General features: G+C 34.6%; 1 protein-coding gene across 3 annotated transcripts; it reads right to left on the reverse strand.

Annotated features, from left to right (window-relative positions):
• Window positions 1-322: 322 nt before the first annotated feature.
• On the reverse strand, window positions 323-9,727 carry LOC129307870 (uncharacterized). Of its 3 annotated transcripts, XR_008592498.1 has the most exons (15): window positions 9,284-9,727; window positions 8,066-8,440; window positions 7,547-7,721; window positions 6,026-6,109; window positions 5,706-5,947; window positions 5,376-5,595; window positions 4,990-5,069; window positions 4,790-4,874; window positions 3,242-3,373; window positions 3,021-3,134; window positions 2,885-2,932; window positions 2,309-2,393; window positions 1,922-1,978; window positions 837-991; window positions 323-505 (listed from the first exon to the last, which is right to left on the reverse strand). XR_008592498.1 is itself a non-coding variant. In XM_054948808.1 (14 exons), exons 2-14 carry the CDS (start codon window positions 8,284-8,286, stop codon window positions 891-893), a joined length of 1,644 nt encoding a protein of 547 aa, XP_054804783.1. In that variant the 5' UTR covers window positions 8,287-8,437; window positions 9,284-9,725; the 3' UTR covers window positions 323-890. The 3 variants fall into 3 exon arrangements, 2 of the variants coding, with proteins under 2 accessions (XP_054804783.1, XP_054804781.1); XM_054948808.1 differs by having other exon boundaries at window positions 323-991; window positions 8,066-8,437; window positions 9,284-9,725; XM_054948806.1 differs by having other exon boundaries at window positions 323-991; window positions 9,284-9,725.
• Window positions 9,728-11,628: the final 1,901 nt, after the last annotated feature.

Here is an 11,628-nt window from a genome sequence, read left to right on the forward strand (position 1 = left end):
AATAAAATTTATTAATATGTAAAATTTTTATCTAAAAAGATTTTATAATTTAAAATGAATGGAGTATATAATTTTGTTCCAAGTATACCAGAATGATTAAACTCAGTTCGGTTTCTCGAATTAATTATACTTTGGGACACTAGAGTATGAATTTAGTCAATTAAATTTATATTTACAAACACAGTTTGAGATGCTTTTTTTTTTTTGGGGGGGGGGGGGAATGAATGGGTTTGACATATATCAAAAATTATTGAGATCATCTCATGCTACTCGAGTCATAAGGACGGAATGCAGGCCTGAGTCAGAAAACCTATACCTCGTAGAAAATCAAGATAACTTTGAAAGCATTGCATCATCTTTCATACAACTGTAATGTAGGAATCTTACACTAATCAAGAATTAAATGCACGAAAGAGGAAAGTGGGAGTGGGAGACTTTGAGGGCAGGTTTTGAATATTCATTGATGCAGGTTGAGACAGATATCAACGAGAATGCCGACCCATTTCTACATGATAAACAAAGACAAGCACTCGTGTGAATAGCCCATCCTTACAAAATCTCAGAAGTTACATAATTACAGAAAATAAAATAACTTGGACATTGATCACCAATACCGAAGCTTAATAAAAAGGTGAAAAACGAGAACATAAACTAAACTTTGAAGAATATATATATACTTATGAAGACCTTTTGCACAGACAGACAAATAACCAGTCATCCCAAAACCTTTGTTCTCCAAATCGACTAGTTTTGGGGCCTTCACTCCCAAAACTATCCACGCCAAATTAACAAAAGAATGCAGGAAAAAGATGAAACAATCAGTAACCACCCAGCACCTGGCAGTATCTCCCTTGTCATCTAATAAAGGTCATGCAAAGTGTTAGTTAAGATCATTGTGATTCACTTTTCTCAGGAACTTCCGGTTGAGAAGGTAGAAGGTTTAAAAAGCTCCCTTGGACTGGTTTCTTGGCATCCATAGTTGACTCATCATCTGTAGCATAAAGTTAACATTTAGAGTAGAACAGAGCAACTTCAACAGTATGCTAGTTAAACAGGCACTTGAGTATGTCAAGTAACCCAAGTTTCAACATTATGTGCCAAATATGATTTACGTTGTGCAAGGTAATGCATGCGTCTGCTGGATGGAAAAAACATGAAACTACAAACAGACAAGCAGAAGGAAGATTGGCATTTGGCAGAAGCAAATTATTTGGTTTGCAGTAAACCTATCAATAGGAATAAAATAGTTGCATTTCTTGACGATTTTAATGGACCAGATTCTGCATGAACATTCTAGCTACAAGCCAAATCCCAACCACCACGAGGCAAACATAAATCCTAAAAGAGGTTCAACGGGACTAGAAACATAGATTTCAAATATCTCTAGTTCAGTATGGTTCTAAATCTTTGATTCAAGATCCCAGGAGTAAAGCTTTTGGAAAATCACATGCTTCTAATTTCTAAACACACTTAAACCCAATATTTTGGCTCATTGATTTTCCCCCACCAGATCATATTACTCTTCAAGAGTGATTCATGAAAGATTACAAATGAAGGTTTTCCATCTCTATTAAGAAAGGATGTTGACTCATGTTGAGAGAGAGAGAGAGAGAGAGAGAGAGAAAGGAAAAGGGAGGAATTTTCTTTAGATTTCAAAGAGTCCGGGAATACATTTAAAAAAAAAAAAAAATTGGCTCCCTTTTCCAATCAATATCCATTTCCAACCAATATGATATAAAAATTTAATCTTGCTTAATTCAAAATGAAGTAAGAAACTACTCTGAACAGCTGAATCCAAAATAATAGTAACAGAAAACTACTCTCAAATGATTTAATTTCAAGGGGACCATCAACACTGTCCAAAGAAAAAAGGACAAACCCTCAAATAAAAGTGTAAGGAAAGCAGTTAGGTGATTCTTACCAAACAGAGTCTTAATAGACGGTCTTTTAGGTTTTGTGCTCTTCTTCTTCAATTCAGCTGATAAAGTAGCACACAGCATAATTACTTGCGAAGATTAGCACAAATAAAACAATGAATCATTACACTAAAAAAGAACTGAAAAAAATAATAATAAACTCAATGCTCAGTACAAATACAAACTATAAAGTCCATCCAATAGCAATATATACAGTTATCTGAAATTAAATTACTTAATATCCAATTTGGTTGTTAATATTAGAAATCTGACATAAGAAACTATAAAAGTTGTCTTTTATAGGCAATAAATGCAATAGACAGATAGCATAACTGAGGAGTTTACATTTAAAAACTGACAATAAGTTCATGCATAACTGAGGAGGTACGTACCAATTCCAGGTAGTTGATGATCATTCACGATTTCAAAGTTCTTATAAGTGTATCCAACAAAGTTAATGTCTTTAGATGACAGCATCTGCAGCAATGGGTAAACCATAGTTAAAATCCCAGACTTGCACGCCACTTCAGAACAAATATTGCCAGCAGACACTGATGAACCATAATTTTCAAATTAAATAACAATTGTATTTGGAGATGCTGCCAATAAGACTTAGTTAAATTCAGTATCGTCTATAGGCAATCAAGCTTTTGTTAACAGTACAATACATGCAGATTAACAAACTATTTGGAAGACAACTTTTTCATCTATCTAATATTGATTGGACTGTTCAAAGAGCCTCGCCTCAATAAATATGCCATGTTATATGACCAAGAGGGAAACCAATGTGGATAAAACTTAAGATAGATAGCTTGATAGATCAACAGATTATAACAAGGGATAGGTTAGCAAAACGAAAGAAATACAATGGAACACAAGAAAACAGATTTAATTCAATACATAATCCCCACTGTCGGACCATGAATCATAGACCTAATATAAACCACGTTTTAGTCACAAAAACCCACCTTTCGCCATGGGCCTGACTTTGAGGAAGGCTGAATTTGGTTGTCAACCTACATAGCATCATTAAATCATGAGAGCTTGACACTGCTTACATACAAGCAACTCTTCCATATCCTTGGTCATAAAGTGAATATATACCTCTTCAAACTTCTCAAAATTTTGAGTATCTAATTCATCATTGACCTCAGGAATAAATGCAGCTTTCATTTGGTACAGTTTGTCCCATTCGATACCCTTGAACCATGGATGAGCCTGAAAATAAAAAGATGACCCAGTTGTTTCACTAGTATGAAACTACACAACGAACCAAATCCCAACAAAAAAAAAAAAAAAAAACTAAAAAGAACACACCGCAACACCTTTATTTCATTAGCCCCTTTAGTGCCAAGTCGCTGGTCCACATTACATAGAAGTCTACAAATAAGATCTTTTGCCTCTGCAGATAGCTTAGCTTCCTCTGGAAATTTTAAATGAGTTCTCCAATTTACTATCTGCATGATTAACAAAAATAGAAAATGATCCTAATCAATGATTAGATGACAAAAGTATATAAAATGGTGAAAAAAATGAATTATAAAATAGAAAAAAAATGAAACACTAACAAAACTAACAGCAAAAAAAAAAAAAATTCCACAATTATTTATCAAGGAACATTCAACCAAGAAAAATAAAGGAAAAACATAACTTTTAGTCCCTACACTTTGCACCTTATACTTTATTTTCAGTGTTCTAAGTACATGTAGTTTTCTCCATTTGCACTTTAGGTCCCTATAATTTCAAAAGGTGCTGACATGGCATTAACAATGTTAATTATGCTGATGTGAACAATAACACTATTAATTATATGGTGATGTACCGGTTAGTGGCTGGTGTGAATTTTTTCTAGGAAAAAAGAAAGAAAGAAAAGCTTATATGTATTTTTTAATAATTATTTTATATATAAAAGTAGAGTTTAAAACTACGAGAAAAAGTCATGTGTATATTTTTAAGTTCGCTACAATTTTGTGCTTTAGGGTGCCTTCCCTATGATCCTATGCTGCAAAGTTAGGTTCATGATGGTTTATTGCTTTTTAATGTATATAAAATATATTATTTAGGTTTGGAGTTAGGACAAATTTTTTTCACTTCCTGATTATTAAACAAATACTCCTTTGCGTCCCATGCATAGGACATATTCTAGAAGAAATTTTTTGTCCGAAATATAAGACAACTTTGTAATCATTAAACTATTTTTAAAATTTTACTCTTTCTTGATTAATGTGAAGGTACTTAATGTAGTTGTATCATTATTTAAAGCCAATGGTAAAAATGAAAGTACATATCATTTTTTTATGATATCAAGAAAAAAATAAATTTTCTTAAAATGCGTAAAATGATTGAAAGTGTTTTATAATAAGGATTAGAGGGAGTACACATCAGCTTTTCTTCCTCTGTTTTTCCCAGAAAAAAATACACATCAGCTACTAACTAACATGTCACCATATAATTAATAGTGTTATTATCCACATTGGCATAATTAACACCATTAATGCCACATCAACACCTCTCTGAAAGTGTAGGGACCTAAAGTGCAAACGGAAAAAACTATAAATACTTAAAACACTGAAAATAAAGTATAAGGACCAATAACAAACTGCATGCAAAGTATAAGGACTAAAAGTTATGTTTTCCCAAAAATAAATGTATAACATGACATGTTGACATCCTAATGGATGCAGGAGAAATCTACATCAAAGTCATTTTAAAATACACGTATTTTTCACTTTGAGTGCTTCTAGTGTAGCAATAGAGGCTTTTTCTACGTACAACAATCAGATACAGAGTACCATCGATTCCAAGTCCTATCCATGTACTCAACTTCAACAAACACCTATGCATGATGCACTATCAGCAGTTTCAGACGTTACCTTTCTACAAGTTGACATCGGCTCATCTGAATAAAAGGGTGGATACCCCACAAGCATTTCATACATTATAGCACCCAAAGACCACCTTAAACCATCAACAAACTCGTCATACAATTGCAGTACAAAAAGGCAATAACCCAAGGGGAAGAGAGTGCAGTGGAATTTGGTGAAGTTAAGAAATAAAACACATTCAATCATACCAATCACACTCCATCCCATATCCTTTCTTCAGAAGAACTTCAGGGGCAATATAATCAGGTGTTCCAACTGTAGAATAGGCCTGCAGTATTGCAAAAGGCAATTCAAACCCCAAAATTCTACATATTATCACCATACCATCTTGCAGCAAAAAAAAAAAAATTGTGAAAACACAGTAACAACAGAAAAGGAAGTAAACCAGAGATACCAAAAAAGATATACAGAATGAAGCTCATTACCAACCATTCAACACTTAAAAATTGCAAATATGCTTGTTCATAGTAAACACAAAAGTTAGCCAGTTGGAGACAACTGTCAACCTGAAATTTGAGGAGTATAAATATAAAACATCAGTTATTCCTATTATCATGAATACTAGATGACTTACAAGCATCCGTCTATTTTTCTGCCAATGCAGAAGCTGTTCCTGTTGAGTACGTTTAGGTGCCACAGGACGTCCATCACTCTTGAGAGCTCCACTCAAATTGCTTCCAACGGAAAAATCCTTTTCTTGAAGATTACTGCAGTCTAGTGGTTTACATAATCCAAAATCTGATAACTTCATGTGACCATATCTATCTAGCAACAAGTTGTCTGGCTTGATGTCTCTGTAAAACATTTCAAAGACAGGAAATTAACTATTTGGTACACAACCGCTCTAAAATAAGAATGCTAAAAGATCCATCATGTGATATAACTATCAACAGATTAAATTGACCTATGAATGTAATTGTGTTTATGAATTGATTCAATCGCTAGGACAGTCTCCCCAACATAGAATCTAGCCTCATCTTCTGTCAGTGTATCCTTCCGCATCAGCAAAGTCATCATATCCCCACCAGGGAGATACTCCATAATGAGATATAGATACTCTTCATCTTGAAAGGAACAGTAAAGTTTTACTATGCAATTGCTGTCAACTTCTGCAAGTAGATTCCTTTCAGCTTTTACATGTTCAACCTAGAGAAGATAAACGTAAATAATAAGGTTAAAAGGCAATAAGCATTTAACGAAGTCAGTGAAACTTGATATCTATACCTGGCCTCTACGAAGCATCTCAGATTTCTTGAGCTTCTTCATAGCATATACATGGCCAGTTCCCTTCTCTCGGCAGACTCTAACCTGCACAAATGAAGTTGTAAAATGACAACAAAACACCAGATTAAATTTCTGTATGAGTGAACTCAAACAAAAATATGAAAGCAACAGATGCTACTAAAGGAATGAGTTTTTAATGCAGCAAGAAAATTTAACATATTACTAGACAAAAAGACTAAGCTGCAATACACTGGAACTCTAAGCAGACCTCCTCATAAAGCTGCAACATGTAACTGTTCCAACCGACTTTTAGCCACTGATACAGCATCACAAAACATTTTGCCTTCAAGGGGTCTATTTGGCTCCTAATAGGATGAATAAAAATTGCCTTTGAAACACAACAATCCTAACAGTGTCTTCAAACTAGAATTGCAACCCACCTTGAAGAAAACATAGACTTAGCTCCGAGTTCTTGTGTCATATCTTCAGTTTCAAGACCATGGTAACGAAAACCCCAGGCCACCCTAGGCTACTGAATTGGTATCTTAGACGTCAGTTGGCATTTGAGGTGAGCCTGCTAGAGGCTTGCTGGTTCTCTGAAGGAAAGACCACCTCAAAGATAAACTTCTCATGCTTTTCCAGCTGGGTAATGTTCTAAAGCACAACTTGATGCAAGGATTGTGCTTAACTCAGGCCCTCAAGATTGGCAGTTTGTCAAAATGACCAAAAAACCCAGTACTTAATACCTTCCTACCACTTAATGCTGCAATAAAACTATCATGCAGATCCACGTACTTAATTCAAAGCAATGACCACAAGAAGCGTGCTCCCTTTAATGGAAGCCAAAACTCCTTTATTACGGAGATTGATTATTTAGTGTTCACTAATACTTTGTCTAATTGCATCCAAAAATTTCTATCCATTAGGTCACAATAAACAATCAGTATCGATGCCAATCATAAAAGCTTCAATCAATTCAATCCATTAAGAGTTGTCCATACTTTGTTGTGTTTAAGGTGAAAGTTTTGAATCCCTCTAGCATAATTTGAAGAGGAACCAGAAATTGAGATACACCAATCTTGCCCATTTAAATTGCTTGAACTACTTCACCCTTTCCAAAAGTTCTATCGTAAAGATGACAACAACAACAAAAAACTTTATCCCACTAAGTAAAAAATTCTATCATACAAACAAGTGGAGAAAATACTTGCTTAAATTACCAATATCAAATGCTATTATTACAAAAAAAGTTAGAAAAATTAAGATTCCCTTCCACCTATAAATAACAAAAACAATCTTGGCAATAATAAGGGACAAACAACGTAAGAATGTTGGAGAATAAAACAAGAAATAGTGATCCTAATCTACACAACACACAGTACAATTCAAGCCTTCTTAGTCAATGGAGAGAAATATGACATTATCATTATCTCCAAGAACAGTGATTCTTAGTTAAAAATTAAAGACAAACACAAAACAGCCAGAAATACTAAATTAATTGCTCATTAAGTCAGACCATACCTCTCCAAACGCACCCTTCCCTATCATAGTCAATGGCTCAAAATCATCAGCTCCCATCTTATGCCTTTGAAGGCGCATATATTCTGTCTCCTTTTTCTCCAAATACTTAAGCAAGTTGTTCTGCTCTTCTTCAGAGACTTCAGCATCAGCCAGCTTTTTCTCCAGCAAATTACGTCTGCAGATAGTCATGTGTTTAGGACATATTGAGGGCTTAAAGCAATTTCTATTTATCAGAAGCTATTAGCAGACATAAGACAACAGATTAGAAACAAAATAGAAAATGATCTCAAGTCAGTAAATGCAGAATTGAGTTTCCATAAGGCAGACTACTTGCTTGGCAACAAAGAGCAGGAACAATAAACAAAACCCGGTTCTCATACATAATGCATAATGAGAGGCCACTGTATAAATAGTTAAAACAGCATTACATGGTACTAAAACATCAATATAAATATAAAATTAGACTGCGCCATCATCAAGACCTCGAAACTAGGACTATAGGAAAATAAGTAAACATACCTCTCCTTCCTCTCCTCCAGGTTCTTCATCTGCTTCTTGTAATGATTTTCTATGTACTGCTTTGCAGCTGCAGCCCTCTGTTTGGTCACGTTTGATGGTGCTTCTTCATTTGTTGGGGGTCTTGACCCTTCTTTTACAGAAGCTGTAGATTCCTTGTTCTTCGGAGACTTCATTTTGTCCTTTGACTTGAACTTATTAAACCAGCACCTTGTAGCTTCCATTTTTTAGGTTTCTCAAGCCCGCTATATCAGGTATTTTATTTCACCAATCACTAGAGTCTAGAAGTTTTGCTCAATAAGGAATTCATCCCAGAAATCATGGAAATCGAGGCACCGTCTTTCACCAGAAAAATCCCAAGGAACATTTAATTTACTTCTGCCCCAATAGAAGAGTAAACCAAAATTAATATATTGCATATTGATTCCAATCAATCAGAAGTGTAACGTAGAGAATATGAAAATATTCCAAATTACATTAATTGGCCGTATCATGTAGATATTTACAAAGGAAAACAAACAAAAATGAAGGTAATGATTCATTTAGAAGGTGAATGGAAAATATAGCACTGAAAGGGAACGTTTCATCACAAATAATTCAGTTTACATTAATGGTCAATGCAGCAGAAATACCAAGAAAACGCAATCAAATACAAATCACAGTAAAGTGGTGAAAGGAGGGGATCCAAAACAAATTTTTGAAAATCCCAGCCACTGTCTAAGATAGTTTGGGAAAAAATGGAATTTCAAGACTATAATGTGATCATAGCGCCACTGCTAAAAATGAGTGAAGACAAGTGAATCACCGGCCATGCAGTTTAAAACAGTTTGAAAGCATAATTCAATCTTACATAAATGTACAGATTCCACAAAACCAAAATATATTTATAAAGAAAAAAAAAGGAAGGAATAAAAACAACGCCACAAGGAGATTATTCATCCATCGCACCCCACTTCATAGAATATGTTAAATCCCGCATCTCGGCACCGAAAAATATGGTCAAAATGCATTTCAGCCACTACAGTGTCCCGCCCCCAAATTTTGACATTCTTTTGTTCTTCCACATGTTATCATCAACCAAAAGGAAACCCAAAGGTAAAGGAAAACGATAAAATTATTAAATCCTTAATCTGAATCGAAATTATAACTGATCAACTAACACTTTCACAGACAAACCAACTAAAATTGGGGATTGAAAAGACTAAAGGGTACAATGAATACCTTGAATTCGGATGAATCTGGAAATTCCGGAACTAGAACATGTCAGTGAGCGAAGAGAGAGAGAGAGAGAGTGTACTGTGAAAATTGTAGGCAAAGCACAGGGATGGCAAAACCTAGAGAGAGAAACAGAAAGCGGGCATCCCGAGATTTTCGGTGTCGAAGACACGATGAAGAGGACTAAAGGACCGCTTTGCGTTCATGATTCTGATGCCCCATTCGCTCGTTTAGCTTTTTTTTTTTTTTTTCCCCTTTCTTTCCTTTCCTTTGTTCTGATGAATGTTGGAAGTCACTTTACATGTATACGTGAAGACTTCTCGAGTATCGCCCGTCTTTGAGTATCTTGCCCTCCTTCCTTCTCTGCCTCTATTTTATAAATCCGACAAACTCGTTCACAAAAACATTTGGCCAACACGAAGATTGGACATTTCTTTTTGGAAGAATTACACCTAAGGCCCTCAAAACTAACAAAATAGCAACTGGACTCAACACGACATGAATTGATTCTGCAGGCACAATGCCCTATCTATATACAGTTAAGTGTTGTAATGAAATGACAGAATTGCCCCGGGTTTGAATCCTTCATTTCTTGCTTGTTAAAATCTCCCCTGGCGCATTGTTCCCTCAAAAGCCAAATAGCATCTCAGCTTTTCCTCCAGTTCCCACACTAGTATTTCCATTCATGAACGAGTTTGCACCTTTCTCTGCGATTAAAAGCCGTTCACGTAACTCCTCAAGTTTCCTCTACCAAAATTCCTCTAAAAATTCAACCTTGCGATTTTCATCCTCCAATTTAGCTTTCTTAATTCTTACCTCAGCAATAATATGTTCAATGTCCAAATCATTATTCTTTTTCATTGATGCATGAGGCTTTGCTTGTGAATGAGTTCATCCATATTGAGCAAAGCCATGTGGGTTGTTTCAATGATTCGAAAGATAAGCTTAAAGCTAAAAGTGCTTATCATATTGTTTTCTCTCATAAAATCAAACTGTTTCAAGTGAGAACATTATTAATGCTCCATCAAACCATGGGAGGATTACTATTTCCTCTCCTTTCAAATCTTCAACTGAACATTCAAACTTTATAGCAATAGTGGCCCTATAAGGGTTATCTTTACTAATTCATATCTTAATCACAAACTCTTGAGTGATATTGAAATTAACCCAAATAGATTACCCAACCATGATTAGCCATTTTCAAAACACTTCTGAAAACAAATTGTATTCTTTCACAAGTTGGGATCTCAAAGTTTTCAAACCATTAAAGGGACATTAATAAATCTAATCAAGTGTTTAAAACAAATGCGAAAGCATAAGATACTATTTTTCACTAAAGGCATTAAAAGGAACTTAAGAAAGCAAGACAGCATGAAAACAAAGGTAGGTGCCATGGCATGGCATGCACATGTCGTAGCATGCTCCTCTCTGTGTAACATGTCATTGTGCAGGCGCTACACGCCACTGCGTGATACATATAATTGACAGCAATGCTATTGTCAAGGGGCCAACTTTCAACATACTCTATTTCTCTGTCCAACATCCTATGTATCTATAAAAAGCTCAATTCAATATTTGGTTAATGGCAAGGGCTTTACTTTCAAATAATTTCATACAAGAGAATTAGACAACTAAACACATTTTCTCCATTTTTCACATCACAATGTCTAAAACCCAACATACATGCCAAAAGCCATCAATAACACCTAGATCATATTCAGTGTAACACATAGATCTCATTTTTAACTCCTAATCCTCATTAATATCAAAACAAAAGGGGAAAATCTAGCATTACGTTTCATGACTATAAAATCATTTGCATGCATTCACATAATATTCATCTATAATATTCTATTTGCATTAGTGTTTGGCTTGTCAAGTTTTTTTTCCTCAATTTACACCACACAATATCCAAGGCCCAAAAGACACATTGAAATAACAAGTATATAATGCAAGCAAATGCATACTTTCAAAATTACAATTCTAGCTAGCAATATCATCATAAATTACACATTATAATATAAAGTGAGAGGATTTACAATAGGAACAAGATTCTTAAAGCTCCAAAGCTTTTCTCTTTTTAACGCCTAAGCTAGAGCCTATAAAATGTTAAGAAACAAAGGTAAGTATAGTCACTCAATAACCAAAGTTCCTTTACCATATACGATCGCATATTAATTGATATTTTTGATACAAAACATATATGAGGCATATAATCATATATTTCATAGATTCACATATAACTCATGTTATATTTGTATAAGTCAACATATTATCATCATATCCCCATTTTCCACCAATCATATCACAAAACACATTGTCACAATACTAACAATCATGTGACAATAGTT

The sequence above is a fragment of the Prosopis cineraria genome, unplaced genomic scaffold (genome assembly GCF_029017545.1).
Source record: "Prosopis cineraria cultivar Desert tree isolate PC_DT_omini unplaced genomic scaffold, ASM2901754v1 PC4, whole genome shotgun sequence".
NCBI classification, from domain to species: Eukaryota; Viridiplantae; Streptophyta; class Magnoliopsida; order Fabales; family Fabaceae; genus Prosopis; species Prosopis cineraria.

What these genes read in the sequence shown, in the direction of transcription:
- LOC129307870 (XM_054948808.1), bottom strand. Translation starts at nt 8,286, where the DNA reads ATGGAAGCTACAAGGTGCTGGTTTAATAAGTTCAAGTCAAAGGACAAA. An exon ending in AGAAAAATAGACGGATGCTT is followed by an intron (nt 5,070 to 5,375) that starts GTAAGTCATCTA and finishes GCAATACTGCAG; the next exon opens with GCCTATTCTACAGTTGGAAC. An exon ending in TCATCAACTACCTGGAATTG is followed by an intron (nt 1,979 to 2,308) that starts GTACGTACCTCC and finishes CTACTTTATCAG; the next exon opens with CTGAATTGAAGAAGAAGAGC.